Source organism: Aotus nancymaae, unplaced genomic scaffold (assembly GCF_030222135.1).
Source record: "Aotus nancymaae isolate 86718 unplaced genomic scaffold, 86718_ANA_hifiasm-v0.15.2.pri h1tg000008l, whole genome shotgun sequence".
In the NCBI taxonomy this organism is placed as follows: Eukaryota; Metazoa; Chordata; class Mammalia; order Primates; family Aotidae; genus Aotus; species Aotus nancymaae.
In genome coordinates, this window is record NW_026988419.1 from 59,880,406 (window position 1) to 59,899,787 (window position 19,382).

A 19,382-nucleotide genomic window follows, 5' to 3' on the forward strand; every position below is an offset into this window, starting at 1 on the left:
TCATCCTAATACCAAAACCCAGCAGAGACTCAACAAGAAAAGAAAACTACAGGCCAATATCCATGATGAACATAGATGCAAAAATCTTCAATAAAATACTGGCAAGCCGATTGCAACAGCACATCAAAAAGCTTATCCACCATGATCAAGTAGGATTCATCCTGGGGATGCAAGGCTGGTTCAATATACGCAAGTCTATAAATGTAATTCACCACATAAACAGAACCAAAGACAAAAACCACATGATTATCTCAATTGATGCAGAGAAGGCCTTCGACAAAATTCAACAGTCCTTTATGCTAAAAACTCTCAATAAACTAGGTATCGACAGAACATATCTCAAAATAATAAAAGCTATTTACGACAAACCGACAGCCAATATCATACTGAATGGGCAAAAACTGGAAGCATTCCCTTTGAAATCAGGCACTAGACAAGGATGCCCTCTCTCACCACTCCTATTCAATATAGTACTGGAAGTTCTAGCCAGAGCAATCAGGCAAGAAAAGAAAATAAAGGGTATTCAATTAGGAAAGGAGGAAGTCAAATTGTCTCTATTTGCAGACGACATGATTGTATATCTAGAAGACCCCATCGTCTCAGCCCAAAATCTCCTGAAACTGATAAGCAACTTCAGCAAAGTCTCAGGATACAAAATCAATGTGCAAAAATCACAAGCATTCCTATACACCAATAACAGACTTAAAGAGAGCCAAATCAAGAACGAACTGCCATTCACAATTGCTACAAAGAGAATAAAATACCTAGGAATACAACTAACAAGGAATGTAAAGGACCTGTTCAAGGAGAACTACAAACCACTGCTCAACGAAATAAGAGAGGACACAAACAGATGGAGAAACATTCCATGTTCATGGTTAGGAAGAATCAATATTGTGAAAATGGCCATACTGCCCAAAGTAATTTACGGATTCAACGCTATCCCCATCAAGCTACCAATGACCTTCTTCACAGAACTGGAAAAAACCACCTTAAACTTCATATGGAACCAAAAGAGAGCTTGCATAGCCAAGTCAATTCTAAGCAAAAAGAACAAAGCAGGAGGCATCACACTACTGGACATCAAACTCTACTACAAGGCTACAGTAATCAAAACAGCATGGTACTGGTACCAAAACAGAGATATAGACCAATGGAACAGAACAGAGGCGTCAGAGGTGACACAACATATCTACAACCACCCGATCTTTGACAAATCCGACAAAAACAAGCAATGGGGAAAGGAATCCCTGTTCAATAAGTGGTGTTGGGAAAACTGGCTAGCCATATACAGAAAGCAGAAACTTGACCCCTTTCTGACACCTTACACTAAAATTGACTCCAGATGGATTAAAGACTTAAACATAAGACCTAACACCATAAAAACCCTAGAAGAAAACCTAGGCAAAACCATTCAGGACATAGGCGTAGGCAAGGACTTTATGACCAAAACACCAAAAGCATTGGCAACAAAAGCCAAAATAGACAAATGGGACCTGATCAAACTCCACAGCTTCTGCACGGCGAAAGAAACAGTCAATAGAGTGAATTGGCAACCAACAGAATGGGAAAAAATTTTTGCAGCCTACCCATCTGACAAAGGGCTAATATCCAGAATTTACAACAAGCTAAAAAAGATTTACAAGAAAAAAACAAACAAGCCCATTCAAAAATGGGCGAAGGATATGAACAGGTACTTTACAAAAGAAGACATACATGAGGCCAACAAACATATGAAAAAATGCTCATCATCACTTGTCATTAGGGAAATGCAAATCAAAACTACGTTGAGATACCATCTCACACCAGTTAGAATGGCGATCATTAAAAAATCTGGAGACAACAGATGCTGGAGAGGATGTGGAGAAATAGGAACACTTTTACACTGTTGGTGGGAGTGTAAATTAGTTCAACCATTGTGGAAAACAGTGTGGCGATTCCTCAAGGACCTAGAAATAGAAATTCCATTTGACCTAGCAATCCCATTACTGGGTATATATCCAAAGGATTATAAATCGTTCTACTATAAGGACACATGCACACGAATGTTCATTGCAGCACAGTTTACAATAGCAAAGACCTGGAACCAACCCAAATGCCCATCGATGATAGACTGGACAGGAAAAATGTGGCACATATACACCATGGAATATTATGCAGCCATCAAAAACGATGAGTTCGCGTCCTTTGTAGGGACGTGGATGAACCTGGAAACCATCATTCTCAGCAAACTGACACAAGAACAGAAAATCAAACGCCACATGTTCTCACTCATAGGTGGGTGTTGAACAATGAGAACACATATACACAGGGAGGGGAGCACTATACACTGGGGTCTGTTGGGGGGAAGCGGGGGGACAGAGGGGGGTGGGGAGTTGGGGAGGGATAGCATGGGGAGAAATGCCAGATATAGGTGAAGGGGAGGAAGGCAGCAAATCACACTGCCACGTATGCACCTATGCAACAACCTTGCATGTTTTTCACATGTACCCCAAAACCTAAAATGCAATTAAAAAAAAAAAAAAAAAAGACATGATGTAAAGTACAAAAAAAAAAAAAAATAAGGTCTAAAACAGTAAATATGGGGAGTAAAAATGCCTACATTTATACATATGCATTTGAGAAACGGCCTTGAAATAGGTAGAAATTTGGATAAATTCAGGACATGTTAATATTTCAGACACATTTTTAAATAGAGGGGTACAATCTTTCTATACACGTACTGTATTAAATGGCTACCTGCCTATCTTGATTCAAATAGTTGTTACTCTTTCTATTGGACTGGCTAATGGTGACTAGGTATCAAATATCACAGGAACTGTGCAGGCGGCAAGGACAGTCTTTAGATTCTGGAAATAACACAACAATAAGCCACATCAATCCCTTTTTTGTAATGAGGACAGATAATCAACAAAAAACAAGTACCTCTCTTTTTTTAAGACAGGGTCTCACTCTGTCACCCAGACTGGAATGCAGTGGTACAATCATACCTTATTGTAGCTTTGAATTCCTGGACTGGATGATACTCCCACCTCAGCCTCCTGAGCAGCTGGGGCTACATGTATGTGTCACTACACATGGCTGATTTCTTTTTTTAGTAGAGACGAGGTCTCACTATGTTGCCCAGGCTGGTCTCAAACTCCTGGCCTTAGGTACCCTCCCACCTCCCAAAGCCCTGGGGTTACATGTGTGAGCCACCATGCCCAGCCAAGATAAGTACTTTTTAACCACATACTCCTATATCCTTGCTATATCAGTGTGAAGAACAGAATAAAATTTACATTACCTTATATACTTCACTAAAGCCACCTCTACCAAGCAGATGAAGTAATAAATATCTTTCGTTTAATGTTGGATGATCTTTGAACCTTAAGGGTGGGAAAAAAAGAAACAGGCATATTAAAACACATACACAAAAATTCCTTCCACATTAAAGTTCTACTCTCTTATCCTAGCCCTATTATTTCTTAGTTACTCCACTGCTAATTTCAAATTTCATTCAGAATTTCTTTTCATTCTTCACCAGTCTACCTGCATGACTACCACCCATCTTAAGGCTTTGGTGCTCACAAAACTTAACTTTTATAGGTCACTATTCAGGATCAATGTCCAATTATAGCACTCTAACAAAGACCTAACAATTACTGCATTGCCAACAGCTTCATAAAATCCATTAGGTACTCAGCAGGAACCACTTCTCTGAAAAAAAATAGTCTTTTGTATGGGGAGTTATAATTAATCAAGATTTATAGTATTGACATATAATTAAACATAATTATAAACTGGCCTTCATCATTAAATTTGACTGTCTTTGGACTTTTGTAAAATAAAATTTTAACGACCATTTTTAAAAAAGTTTTTTTAAAACTTAAAAAAAATATTACTCATAGACAATACTACTACTATTACTATTTAGTATTTATTATACTTGCCATATATAGGCTGAGTGTCCCTTACTGAAATAGCTAGAACCAGAAGTGTTTCAGATTTTGGATTGTTTTTTGGATTTCAGGATATCTGCATTATACTTGCCAACTGAGCATCCCTAATCTGAAAAACCAAAATCTGAAATGCTCCAATGAGTATTTACTTTGTGCATGACCTCTTAATGCCATGTCAGTGCTCAAAAATGTTCAGATTTTAGAGTTTACATTTTTCAGATTTCCAAAATTGGGATGTTCAATTTGTGTGTTTTACGCTCTTACCTGGATTAACTCATTTAGTTTTCAACCCACCCTTATCAGGTAGGTCCTATAACTATGTCTATTTTATAAATGAGGGTACTGCTGCACAGAGAAGTTAAGTAACTTGCTTAAGCTTAACAGCTAATAAACGGCAGGGCTTAGCAGAAAAATGTGGCTGCAAAATGTACACTTTCAAAAAAAAAACTCAATGTTAGCTTTATAATTCCCAATGCAAATACATTGTATTTTATTATTTTATTCAAGATCAACTGACTACAGACTTAGTAATTTAAGCTTTTTCTTGAACTTGTAAATATAAGAAATTTCTCCTTAGTTTCAAGCCACACTGGAAAGTTTTAACAACTGATTTTATTTTCATCAATCTAAGTCAGATCCACAAAATTTGAAATGTAATTTTTGGAACAGTTAGTCTTAAGATAATTTAGTACCATATGCTCTAGTAGATTTTCTTTCTTTTTTTTTTTTTTTTTTTTTTAGACAAAGTCTTGCTCTGTTGCCCAGGCTGGAATATAACCTCCGCCTCCCGGATTCAAGTGATTCTCCTGCGTCAGTCTCTCTAGTAGCTGGGATTACAGGCACACAACGCCCAGCTAGTTTATTTTTAGTAGAGATGGGGTTTCACCATGTTGGCCAGGCTGGTCTCGAATTCCTAACCTCAAGTGATCCACCCGCCTCAGCCTCCCAGAGTGCTGGGATTACAGGCGTGAGCCACCACACCTGGCCCCTCATCTTTTTTTTTTTTTTTTTTTGAGATAAAGTCTCATTTTGTCACTCAGACTGGAATGCAATCTAGGCTTATGGCAGCCTCAACATCCCAGGCTCAAGCGATCCTCCCACCTCAGTCCCCAAGTAGCTGAGACTACAGGTACATGCCACCCTGCCCTGATAAGTTTGTGTTTTTTGTAGAGATGGGGTTTTACCATATTACTCAGGCTCATCTTCAACTCTTGGGCTCAAGTGATTTGTCTGCATTCACCTCCCAAAGTGCAAGAATTACAGGCCTGAGCTACTACACCTGCCCTTCATTAGAATTCTAATCTGACAGAATTCAGGTTAGTCTGTATTATTTCTTTCCTTTCACATAATGGAATGATCTGTATATTTATGAATTACACATACACAGGTATCACAAGAAGGCCTTTCTAAGCAAGATTTTCATATTTCACATAGAAACTGGCCACTTCCTATTCTGATACTCGTATTAACTCATGAAGCTTTCAACTACATGAATAGTCCTAAAGATGAAGTATAAACAGAAACCTTTCCTCTCTTTTACATCAACTAAATCCAAGTAGTACCTTGCTAAATTTCTACTTCTACATCTTGCTCAGTATGTATTCTTTTCATGAAGCTCCCACAAGCCCACAGATATTTTCTCTTCTTTCAAATGCTTTAACATATACTATCTATGGCTCTCATTCTGACAACCAGGGATTAAGAAAATAGACTGTAACTTGTACTTTTCCATTTCTCTCCCAATTCTTGCATAATGTGGGATACATGGCTTACTGAAATACTTTTGGTTGAAATAATTTCTCTTTCACTACTATAACATTAACTTTGGTATTCAAATATTTATTTGAATACCAAATATGAGCTCATACGAATACCATATGAGCGCCTGCCATATGTCAAACACTGGTCTAGGCTCTATGGATGCAGCAAGAACAAAACCAAGTTCTTACACTCATGAAGCTTACATTCTAGTGGGAGGAGACAAATAATAACTAAAAAATAAATTTATAATTCCAGATAGTGATCAACATTCTGAAAATATAAAGCAAGGTAACAATATTAAAAGAGGAAACAAAGAGGCAGGAACTTTTTTTTTTTTTAAAGAAATGGGGATCTCACTATATTGACAAGGCTGGTATTGAACTCCTGAGCCAAAGCAATCCTCCTACCTTAGCCTCCTGAGTAGCTGGAACTACAGGTGTGCACCACTGAGCCTGGCTAAGGGACTGCTATTTTAAATAGAGTAGTCTAAGAATGGCCTTTCTAATGAACATCTGAAGTGAGATAAGTATTAAGCCAAGTAGGTGTTTAGAGGAGGAACATCCAGGCAAAGGAAATGGTAAGCACAAAACCCCATTGAGATGGGAATGTTCTCGACAGGTCTGAGGAGAGAAGTGAGGAAGGTGGCCAGGGACTGGATCATAAAAGGCCTTCTAAGCCATGGGAAGGACTCTGGATCTTTTCTAAGTATAATGAGACAACCCGATAAGGAAATAATTTATTTATGCTCCCTACAGGGGCGGGGTGGGGAGAGGGAGTTTTAATAATATAAACTGTGAAATGCAAATAACGACTTACTGTGAATTATCTTCATTGTTTATTCTTTTCAGCTCTCGTATGTGAAGATTTCTGACTCTTTCCAAACGTTCAAGTTCTGCCTGGATTTCTGCCTCTTCCTGAAAATGAAGAGAGGGGACTATAACAAGCTCAATTTATTTGTGATATAAAAAAGATAGCTTTACCCAAGCATCAAATTTTTACAGTGATGGGAAGAACAGTATATTATAAAGTACCACTGAGTTAAAAGATCAAAGTGCTCTTTTCAATGCCCAAAAGATGGAAAAAGATAAGGCAAAAACCTATTTCAAAAAACCATCCTCCACATGAAAATCTATACCTAATGAGATGCTGGGTTTTATTCTGTACTACAAGAAATCTATTTTTATAATGTGTATACGAAAGGTGGTTGGAAACTGACATAAAATGAGCTGAAAATTTTATTTCTAGTCCATGCAAATTTTAATTTAAGAAGGAGTAATTTACTAGCAGAAAACGAAGTGAAAATATTTTATAATAGCTAAAAGGAAGAAAGGAAAAAAACAGAATGATTCTTCCTATACCTTACAACATTTGAAGTACAAATACACACACACACACACACACACACACAGAGACCACTCACTTGAATAAATCCCCCTGCAATCCTAAAGAGATATTACAACAAAAAATTTAGATTGCTGTAGTAGACTCTGAGTTATCAGAGCAGATGTAAATAAATCTAAAGAAATTTAATCATTTAATATAAATATTTTGATAAATACATTTTTCTCTTAAAATATATAACTTTTAGACTAGCCACCAAAACAAATAAGCACACATATCACTCATGTCATACACACATACACACACACACCCCTTTGTCAATACAAATTTGAATACTACTTAAAAAATGGATAAGACTGTGCCAAATATCAGTGAAAATTCCTAGCCCAATTTCTTTTTTCACTCTGTCACCCAGGCTGGAGTGCAGTGGCATGATCACGGCTCACTGCAGCCTCGACTTCCCAGGCTCAAGTGATCCTCCTGCCTCAATCTCCCAAGCAGCTAGGACCACAGGCATGCACCAATACACCTAGCTAATTTTTTGTAGAGGCAGGGTCTCACTATGTTGCCCAGGCTGGTCTTGAACTCCTGGGCTCAAATGATCCTCCTGCTTCAGCCTCCTAAAGTGTTGGGATTATGGGTGTGAGCCACCATGCCTGGCTTAGAATATTTTTAACACATAATTTTGAAGTAAAGAAATACAGATCACTTTGGCTTAATGTGTGCCCACTAGACCACGTGGAATAGAAGTTTTTTCTGAATAATGCACTTAAATATTTCATCAGCTCCTTTGCTTCTTTTCTTTTAGTAACTTATCTTTTGATATAAAAAATTCTTTACCTCAAAATACAACTCTGAAATTTACTTTAAAAATATAAATAAATATGATCATTTCATTCAAAGACAGATAACAGAGGTATAAAGCTTATTACACCAGTACCTAAGACAGAAATTCAGAGGAATATTTTAAGCATTATGAGAAAAAAACAAATTAAATCTCTAAAGATTATGTTGTTTGTACTTCACATTACTCTTAAGGTTATTTTTATTTTAAAATGAAATTCAACCACTACTTGTTACAGGGATATTTAATACAGATTAGATATTACATAGCAAAAAGAAAATTTCAAAATAAATTCAAATGAAGATAAATCTTTCTAGAATTCTTGGGAGATTTTCTAAAATAGATACGCTACACAGATTGTCTTAATTTAACTGAAATTTCCTCATTAATAGCTTCAGTCACAAATGTTTTTAATTTTAATTATAAAAAGCAAAGTGACATACTAGGAGAGTCAACAATCAAAGTTTCATTATAAAAACAGAAAGTAAATGTTAAAGCTTTGAGACAAAAAACGCAAAACATGGCTTAGTTATCACAGTTTAGCCATGTAAATTAGATAAGAAATGGGCCACATAGGTTTTCTGTGGAGTATGAAAGAATTTAAACTGATTTACATTAGAAATCTAGAATCTAGATTTGATTCTAATCTAGACTAGAATCTAGATTAGAATCTAGAAAGCAATGACTTTTTCCCTTCCTGTTACTAACATTTGCTGCTTAAAAAATTTGATTCTCACACATGTAGGAAACTACTAAACATTTGTTAGGCTGGTCAAAGTTTAAATAATCTGATACAATTGTGAAAAGTCTATTAGAATAAATACTTGTTTTAACTTTTATTTGAAATTGTGGCATTGGGAGATTATTTCAACAGTGAATTTATAAAAATTAAATTTTACTGACTCATAAATAAATATTACGAGATTCAAATAGGTTGTTGATGAACATAATTACATTTGTCTTATAATCTTCAGATGCCTATACTATGGTAGTAATCAATACTACAAAATAAATACTTGTTAAAGAAAGTAAAATGTATGTCTGAATCAGCAAATTAAAGCAAACTTATTTTGCCTCTAAAAACATGAGAAATATGTCCCATAAAAATCTTACAAAATAAACAGCACAAGCAAATTTCAATCCATTTGAATTGTTAAGTTTACTGGAAAAAAACAAAATGTCAGTAGCACTAGAGAAAAAAAAATGGATTCTGGGTATTTAGAAGGAAATGTCAAGGGAAGAAACTATGTCTTACATACAGATAGATATAAATCCACCATACTCAGTGAAATATATTTGTCTTTCATTTGTAACTTAGTATTTCACAATATCTTGGACTTCAAGCAAACTGACATACTTCTGAGGGAAAGGAAACTCTGCTACTCTAAAAACTAAAAATTCCACTAAGAAAAAGTACATATATTGTAATGGGCTGAATGTCTGTGCTCCCCCAAAATTCATATACTGAAGCCCTCACTCCCTGATATGGAAGCATTTGAAGATGAGGCCTTTGGGAGATACGTAGGGTTGGATTAGGTTACGGAGCCTTCATGATGGGATTAGTGGCCTTATGAGAAAAAAGGTCCCTCCACCCCCCCGCCAAGGAGCACAGAGAAAAGGCCATGTGAGGACAGAATGAGAGAGCAGCTATCTGCAAGCCAGCAAGAGAGTCCTTACCCAAAACTGAACCCTGCCTGATCTTGTCTTGGACTTCCAGAATAAATGTCTGTTGTTTACGTGCCTAGTCTGGTATTTTGTTATGGCCAACACACATACTTGTAGGTAAATGCTAGTGCAATACTGTCTAGCACCTTGTCCTCAGAGAATGGGGCAAGGTGCAGTTTTGGTTTGGCCCAGGTACAACAGTCTGAACAACTAACTTATCTTTGCTACAGATCTATCCAAAGATCTATCCAGTAGGCTACATTCTCCTTGCCTGAGACTGACCTTAACCTCTGGGCCATCATCAGAATTAATCTTTTTCCAAGGGTTCAGAAGAAGAGAGGATAACTGGGCTCACAACTGATCTGAACTCATCACAGAATGGAATCCTCAAACAGCAAAACAAGGCCAGATGAGTAGACTGAAAGGGGATAATCTGATCAGCTAAGTTGTGCTTAGTAAGAACACCAAGTTTCAGTGCTGAATTCATACTCTAAGCAGTTAATGAAAGCAGAGAAAATCTAGAAGAAACAAAGAGACAAATAGCATTTCTAGAAATGAACTGGACTCAGTAGTTTATTACAATGAAGAAAAGACATAAATAAGAACAGACTGTATTAGAAGGAGAGGTAGGATTGGCAATTAAATACACAATAAAAGGAGATGAGTCTTTTCTGTTTAAACAAACAAACAAAAATACAAGGGACAGTTTAACACTACATACTATAGCTATTTTAACAGTATTTTCAAATAAAATCTAATACTCTCACTCACATAAAAAGCCAAGTCAGACAGGTATACAACAGATCTCAACATTATCTCATTGTTTAAGTAACCTGCAAAAAACACTACCTTCTAACAGTCAAAAATTTTTAAATGTACATGGATGATAAATCCCACAGCAACTTAACTAAAAGACTTTGTCTCTCACCAGATCTTCAGCATACAAATGCTTTCTATTTGTAATAAAAGTCTCCTACGGCAACTTAATATCCCTTTGTCTCAAGTCTATAAGCCAAATGTAAGCTGTAATGATGCAGAATTTCTGTAAAATTCCAGGTTAAAAATGTTAGGTGGTTCCTATGTGAGGGAGATGTTTTTTAAAAAGAAAAAAAAAAAAGGTAGGGGAATCTGGAGTATTTTGGAGCATTTCTCATAACGGCAATTTTTCAAAAGGCAACGATTAAAAGGTAAAATATGGTAGGCATTGAAACTATAAGGCTTAAAAAGTTATAAAATATATTTTTACATGTAAAACCAATACATCTCCTGAAAAAATTAAACTTGCTAAAGTTATTTAGCAAATCCTGAATATATGTAACATATTCTCTCTACCAAAAAACTCAATTTGTAAGAACTGCCTTCCCATAAAGCCAAGATAAAATATGAAGTACTTTGATATATTATTCTCAGCTTGCCTATAACCTATGGGAGTTGGTAGAAGAATACAGCTTGGAACAGTCCATTCAACAGCACCACAGCAACAGTACTTAAGAAAACCAGTTCAGAATGAGGTTTTAACACCAGCCAGGTACAGTGGCTCACGCTTGTAATCCCAGAACTGTGGGAGGCCGAGGCCGGTAGATCGCCTGAAGTCAGAAATTTGAGACCAGCCTGGCCAATGTGGTGAAACCCTATATCTACTAAAAATACAAAGATTAGCCAATCGTGGTGGTGCTCGCATGTAACATCAGCTACTCAGGAGGCTGAGGCATGAGAATTGCTTGAACCCAGGAGATGGAAGCTGCAGTGAGCCAAGATCAGGCCACTGCACTCCAGCCAGCCTGAATGACAGAGTGAGACCTTGTCTCAGGAAAAAAAAAAAGTTTAACACCAAATTCACTTTAGTAATGTGAACAATATTAATCCCTTAAAAGTTAACTCTCTCAGTCCTAAAAAAAATTCGATTTTAATTTCACAATCTGTTTATAATGTCATTCTAAAAGTTTACCACCAGGAAAGTAAAAGGTAAAAGTAACAAAAATCACTATTAAAAGCTAATTAAGAGCAGGTCTCGGTGGCTCACATCTGTACTCCCAGCACTTTGGAAGGCCAAGGTGGGCAGATCACGAGGTCAGGAGTCCAAGACCAGCCTGGCCAACATAGTGAAACCCCATCTCTATTAAAAATACAAAAATTAGCCAGGCATGGTGGCGGCTGCCTGTAGTCCCAGCTACTTGGGAGACTGAGGCAGGAGAATCACTTGAACCCAGGCTGCACTCCACACTGCACTCCAGACCAGCCTGGGCGACACAGCAAGAGTCTGTCTCCAAAAAAAAGAAAAAAGAAAGGAAAAAAAGGGTGCTAATTAAAAGAAACGGCAGTGCAAAAAAAAAAAAATTAAGAAGAAAACCAATTTATTTCAAATTTATCCTTATTACATGTCACCATATTATATGCTTTCCCATATCCTAAATATAAATATGTGAGATATGAACCAATGAAAATAAAAGCCAGCTAGCCAGCCAACAAACCAACCCAAATAACCACCTAGACAAAGCAGATCTGAATTTTGAAACTATTGCACCACAATCATATTTCTGCTTGAGAATAATTGTGTAGAATGGGGAGAAGGTAGGAGAATGAGAAGAGACAAAAATCATCAAATATTGGGGGCTTTCTTTCCTAGTTATATAAATGTTCCCTCCACTCCCATCCTCAATCACTAAAGTGGTTTATTACTGATGAGAGCATGCTGTATCACCTTAGGTATGTTTAACTAAGTTAATTATATTAGTATCTTTACTCAATGTTTTTCTTTTTACACACTACATTTCTTGTTTTTTCTGGCTGTGTGTGGAGGGGGAAGTAGTTTATTCTCCCTTCAAATGCATAAATACATACATTAATACCCTTAACTTGGAATGGCTGTTAAAATAGACAAGTTTTAATTCTGTCAATTCCTCTATTTTATTATAACAAAACAAAACAAAAAACTACCTCCCAGCATCAGATGAATGTTAAGAATTCAACTGACTGGCAAAATTTAAATATCTACCATACTTGTCTTAAAAACATTTATAGCTGCTATATTATGGGAGTGAAATTCTGTAACGTTAAACACTAATCAAGGGGCTGACACTAACCTTGAGCACACACTGTACATTGTACGTACAATGCCTTCATACAATGTACAGCAGTCCTTCTCCCAGTTTTCTTGCCTGCTTCCTGCCCCCACTTTTTTTTTTTTCTTTGTAAAGACAAGATTTTCAACTCCTGGGCTCAAGCGATTCTCTGGCCTCTGCCTCCCAAAGTGCTAGGATTACAGGCATGAGTCACCGCGCCTGGCCTCTGCTTCCTTTTAAACCTAGTCTTCTACATGCTTATTACGCATATGGCATGAATTTACAGTTATGATTGGGAAGAACTGGTAGCCAAGCAACTGTTTTCTCTTTTTTGTGCAAGTTATCTCTGAACTGAATTTACAAATCTGAATTAATTGCAAACCCTGCTGATGGCTAACATGACTTCTAAGATTCTTTCCAAAATGTTTTAAACTCCATTACCTGTATAACAACAGGTCTAATATTCAACGCTAGGGAAGTAACAACCTTTTAACTCTACATTTTTATTTTGGTAGCTGAACATTATCTACTACAAAGTTAAGGTTGTATGATTATAAATAGGGAAAAACAGAGCCAGGATAGTTTGCAGGTCCATATGTGAGTTGAGAGGTAAGAACAGAAACACTGGGTTTTCCCATCTAGAGCTGGTTCCATGTTCTCTTACCACAGTCATCTTTTTGGGACAACTCATTTTTAAATGGAAAATAGTAGTAAGAACAAAATGTAAAGTGAGAATTCCAGCACTCTTCTTGGCACCTTTCTTGCACACACACACACCAAGGAATCAGGAATCTTTTAACATTCTTCATAGGCTTAATCACGACTTTTTCTAGTAGAGTGTACTTTTCCCAGAATTCCGCTGAAAACTACTGCCTACACAAGCAGCATCTTGTGTCAGGTTCTATGGAAACATCATGTACAATGTGGTTGGCTTTAACTGAGAGAATTCCTAAAAGATTTCTTCCAAACATGGCTATAAATATAAGATGAACACACAGGTTTAAAGATTAAGCCCTCTAGCATTATACAGCTCATTATTTTCATATTTTCATTCAAACCTAAAGTGACAAAAAATGTCACATATGCAAACTTATTCTTTGGGGTCATACTAAGGGTTTGATAAGTCAGATGACAATGGTATTCTAGAAAAAAAGACCAAAAGGGACATCAAACTTCAAGAATATTTGGGGGTCAATTCACCTAAAGCCAACGCCCTGTATTCTCCACTGTTCAAAAGGCTTGTAGACAATCCATTGTCTTCCATTTCAACTAGTTGCATGATCCACTGTGAAGGAGTGAGAAAAGAGCTGTGTACTTGTTCTTGACCTGTAAAGATTTCATCATGGAAGATTAATACTGATGCTGCTGCTGCCTGTTACTGGTTGTTTCTCTTTGCAGGTGCCAATATCAGTCAGAGAACAGGATTTCAGTGGCAGAGTTGTTGCTATATTGTTATCTCTTCAGAACGGAGGCACAAGGAGAGATGAATGCCACATCGCAAGGAGCAAAGGAGAGAGAGAGAAAGAAATGGTGTCAGGTGGCATGTTGGATGTGATTTTTGTTTTAGTAGAGATTGAGATGACTGTAAATTGTTTAGCTGATTCCTTCGGTCTGCAAAGATACATTTGTGTTGGTGCTGATGATTCTTGACTAATCCTGTTTCAATTACAAACTGGTTATGTTTTTCAAATAAAACTTCTGGCACTTTTATTCAGGGCTCATAAGTCAAACGCACTCACACACACACATTCACACATACATTAAAGCCAGTCCTTACTAAACTATTTAATACTCCATACTGAGATGCCACACTAGATAAACATGTTCTCTCCAACTAATCAAATATTTAAAATCAAGAAGACAACAAAATTTAAAGACAAGAAAATAAAGAGTAACATACCCACATGCTGTTCATATCACAAACTTGAGTAACAGCAGTGTCAAGACATAGTTACTGGACCTAATAAAAACTTTCAAAATTCTCATTTACTCATCAGTTTTGGGTATTATAATTGGTAACTGGTATCTTTTAAGAAATATGGACATTTTGAGGAAGTTGATCTTGCAGGGACTGTATTTTATTTTTAGTTATATGTGTTAATCTAGTGACAATCCTTGAAAGCACATTCACACTGTTTTCTTCAACTCCAGAATAAAAATCTGACTATATAATCAACCTAGCAGAGCTTATGAATCACAAAGAAAAATGTTTTTCCACAACCAGAATTTAACAGAGACAGGTATCAAAACTGGATCAACTGTAACAGCAAGCTGGTATATGGCTGGTTTCCTTGAACACACGACTTCACATGGGGCACAGGTAGATAAAACGGGATCATTAGAAGCTTTGCGTCAAGAAACAACTTTCTAAAGATAGGAAATTACTCTCTTTGCAACTACAAACTTTTATTAATAATTGAGGAAGTTTGTACATAATTAATGATAACCAAAAAAGTTAATTGTTTCTTTTGAAATAGTTTCAGGAATAATTTGTATGGTCTCCATATATTTTATTATATAGTTCTAAGAATTCCTTAAGATATATTTTAAAATTACTTTAGAGTTTTTATTTAAAAAATTTTTTTATAAAAGTCTTTGTTGATCTTTAAATTGAGTGAAAATCAATATATTAGTTAATAATGAAGAAATATTGTAGTTGATACAACAGTCACTAACATAATGCCCAAGGAAGGAAATACGTGAAAATGAAAAATAATGTGTATGAAAAATAATTAACTTAAAACTGGTTCTCCTTTATCTGTAATGAAAATGAAATAGCATGTTCACCCCTCACACCAAAAAAACTTACAGAAAAGCAAACAGTCCAGTACTTAGTAGAGATGCAAGGAAAGCCACAAATTAATTTTTCTGAATACAAAGAAGCAACTTCCTATTCATCTACAACAAAATAATTCTGGGAATGAATCACATGGGTACAGTCATTGAAACATAAGTGAGAAAGGTTCAAGTTTTGGATTTGTCACTTACTGGTGGTAGTACTCCAGATGAGGTATATATAGATCTCGGCATTCAAAAAGGTATAATTAATGTTCACTCAAAAATGGTGAAAACTTCAAAGTCTATAAAAAGTAATATTATGTAATTCTGTTAAAATGGGAATTTGAATTATGCCTATGTCAGGTAGAGTGTGGCAATAAATCACTTAGTAAATGGGTAAGCAATGACTGTACAAACTGGGAACGACTAAAACAATAAATATAAGATGAAAGAATTCTTGATACAATTGAGGGGGAAAAAAGTGATGCTGCACAATGATTTTCCTAATCTCAGAAGACAAAACTAATAAGCCCACAAGTAAGGTTACATTTACTTTTCGGTAGTAACTAGAAACATCTATTTATTTTAGCCATGTACTTACTTTTGGCGGTTTCTGCCTCTGATTCCTTATTCTATCACACTTTGGATAATAGAGTAAGGCTATCTTTGAATTTATTTTTTCTGACTCTAAAGAACAGCATAAAATGTGAACTGAGCTTTATGATTTATTCAAAGATAAATATGCTTTTTCATATTTTAGTTTAGCTTTTCAATTATTACTGTGATTATCATTATGAAACAGAATCTACGTCATAAATTATCCACTTCAAGAAAAAGTAAACAAGTCTTTCTATTCTCGTATGTCCATATGCCATGGGCTTCCTCAATGAATTTTTGTCCTTCAGTGCTAACAAAGTTAGTCTAATAATTAATTCTGCTTAATGTTAACAGTTTACTGAAGGGAGAAAGGGTAAGAGAGTCACCCTGCTAATGCAAGAGTAAGCCAGTCTCCAAGTCTAAACCCTAAACTGACTGGTTATATTTCCTGTGCAGGATACAAAGGACATCAAATATTCAGATCCAGCCTATGGTAGAAACTGCACACTTAGAAGCTGGGGTACAGTTCATGTCTGCTTAATAAACCCAGGAGCACAGGGAGCTGATAAGACAGAAGTGATAACATCTTTTCTTTTGACTCAAGCCTGTCCTGTATGTATTAAAAGTCTGTTTATTCTTTTCTAGAAAACAGAATGACCTATTTTCCAACTGTGTTTCAGAATGCCAAATAACTTATTTTTATACATGTAACTTACTGCTTATTATTTTTTAACTGTATAACTCAAAAATTAATACCCAGTTCTATGCAGACAACTGCTACTTATGCTCTAAAGTGACAGTACTTGCTTAATTTTGTTTCTTGTATGTACTACTGGCAACTTTCTATTGTAATACACTCATTCTTCTCACCCAAAATAGTCTCTCAAAAAAATATGAGTATTCATGACATGAGAGTATGTTTCAGCATTATTGTTAATCCATTTCCCCAAAATATTCCATGATGGAGGTCAAAGAAAAGAAAATTTATGTTGTAAATTAGTTAAAAAGAAGATAAAGTTAGAAATCTAAAACTGTTCAGTAAATTTGATAAAAGCTGGGAAAAAAAGCAGGAAAAAGATTATGGAAGGGACAATTATTGGAAAGAATAAGTATATATGAAAAATATACAAGTCAAACACTGGGAAAGAGGAAAATATGAAGGTTAGAAAAGAAGGTTTATAGACAACATATTACAAATGTCTATACAATATCAGACACTTAAGGTATACCTTACTTCAGAAAACTATTTTTCACAGAAACCAGTATTTTCAAAGTACCAGGAAAGCTTTAAAACCAACCAACCAAAAACAAAAACAAACCCTCCTTTGAAGCCTTTTCAAAGTGTAGTTTTTGTAATACAAATAGCCACTTCCTAATTTAACTGCTTTATAATTTCAGGTTTTATAAAAGATTTTCATAAAATAAGGTGCACATGTAAAATGTTATCATAGAGTAATCTGAAATTTGTTCTTAATGTGAAAATAACAACCCTTCAGTAAATTCTCCAAGATGTTATAGTACATCTTGGGCACTATAACTAAGTAAATAGTGTTCCTTTATGACCACAGGCTGGTTAGAAAATAACTGGTAAATCTTTATGTGAGACATCAGGCATAGGCCATTATGAACTCATTTTCAAAACAGTTTAGGTGGGCACACAAATACTTATGACTCATCCTGTATTAAAAATTCCCTTTCCCTTCTATAGTTCCTTTATATGGTTCTATCATTATTATCCAACTATTATGACAGTTCTATAGCTCTATCTATTATAGAGAATAGACTGAAGCAGGAAAAGTACTCAGTAATTACAACAGAACAGAAAAGAACCACTTATAAAACAAAAAGACCAAAATAAATCATTTCTGAATTCACTGTTCAAGTAGTTTAAGTTGAAGCATTCTGAGCAGTTGGCATAGACAGATACAGCATATTAAAGGACACTAATGCAAATTATATATAATAATTTTTTTCTATTCCATATAATTAAATGGTAGGAGTCCCCAGCATATTAATAACATTTCCAAAACAAATTCGTATGCAGTGTAATAGTAGCTGCTACCAGAACGGGTTTCTCTGTCCTACCTCACCCTATCCCATGGAGACAACTTCATAGATACTATCTCCAATTAGTTCACCGATTCAATTTTACCTATAATTCAGCCTATTTAAAAAATTTAAACAACCTGACAAGCAGAAAGCACAATAAAAAAACTGGGTCAAAGAAAAAGAATTTTACGTCTGTCGGTAACTTCATTTTGAGGGAAAAAAATGGACTATGTTATTACTACTTCTTTGCAATCATTTGAATTAAAATTAAGACCTGTAAAAACAATAAACTGATTACAACTTCAGAGTTTTCAAACAAGCAGAAAGACATAAATTATTTAAAAGTTTACTACAGTAACACGTTACATTTTTTCTCAATTTTATCCCTTTATACTATTACTAATGATTAAGTGCTTTTTCCTATGCACACATTCTAATTAAAACATCACACCTGCAACAAATTAAAAGATAAGCCAAAGAAATATTTGCTACTTATAATTGTTATTTCATTATGAAATGAACTAAACAATATGGAATTTTACATTTCATCTTTAAAATGAAGTATTTTTTACCAAAAGGTAGTACTTAAATACAGTAATCTAAAGCCCCTGGAAGTCTGACCAGGAATCACTCCTCCACTATAGGGACATGGTGTATCACCATCTCAATATTTTTAAGTTGCCACAAAGTAAAGGAATGTTATTTTAATATACTCCACATAAAAATATTAACTTTGGCTAGGTGTGACAGCTCACGCCTATAATCCCAGTACTTTGGGAGGCCAAGGCAGGTGGATCACATGAAGCCAGGAGTTTGAGACCAGCCTGGCCAACATGGAGAAACCCCCTCTCTATTAAAAATACAAAAATTAGCCGAGCGTGGTCGCGCATGCCTGTAATCCCAGCTACTGGGGAGGCTAAGGCACGAAAATCACTTGAACCAGGGAGGTGGAAGTTGCAGTGAGCTTAGACTGTGCCACTGTACTCCAGCCTGGGTGACAGAGCGGACTGTTTCAAAAAATAAAAATAATAATAAATAAAATTAAGTAACTTTAATGCACCTCTTTTTAATCTGAAGTTTTTAATTTGAAATCTTATTCTCTTAAATTTTGGCTTTTAAAATAATAGACTTTTAACTCTCCACAAACTCTTGCAGCAAATTGAAGTAAAAATGCAGCATATGTTTCACATACCTTTTTGAGATGTCCTAGTCTAAGTTTGAAAATTTCTTCCTGTTCATGATATTCTGCCAAAGTCAACCTGTCAAAAACGAAATTTTAATTCTACATATTGAGATTTACACTTATTGTTTATTAACAACTAGCAAAATATAAATGCAATCAAA

At 35.5% G+C, this 19,382-nt stretch overlaps 1 protein-coding gene across 6 annotated transcripts in view; it reads right to left on the reverse strand.

Annotated features, from left to right (window-relative positions):
• TLK1 (tousled like kinase 1) overlaps positions 1 to 19,382 on the reverse strand; it is a 170,271-nt gene that overhangs the window by 15,577 nt on the left and 135,312 nt on the right. For all 6 annotated transcript variants that reach the window (XM_064373373.1, XM_012468540.2, XM_064373372.1 and 3 more), the window contains 3 exons: positions 19,231 to 19,297; positions 6,519 to 6,616; positions 3,287 to 3,368 (listed from right to left, as the gene is read on the reverse strand). In XM_064373373.1, the coding sequence (XP_064229443.1) occupies positions 3,287 to 3,368; positions 6,519 to 6,616; positions 19,231 to 19,297 (247 nt within the window). The remainder of the gene's footprint in view (positions 1 to 3,286; positions 3,369 to 6,518; positions 6,617 to 19,230; positions 19,298 to 19,382) is intronic.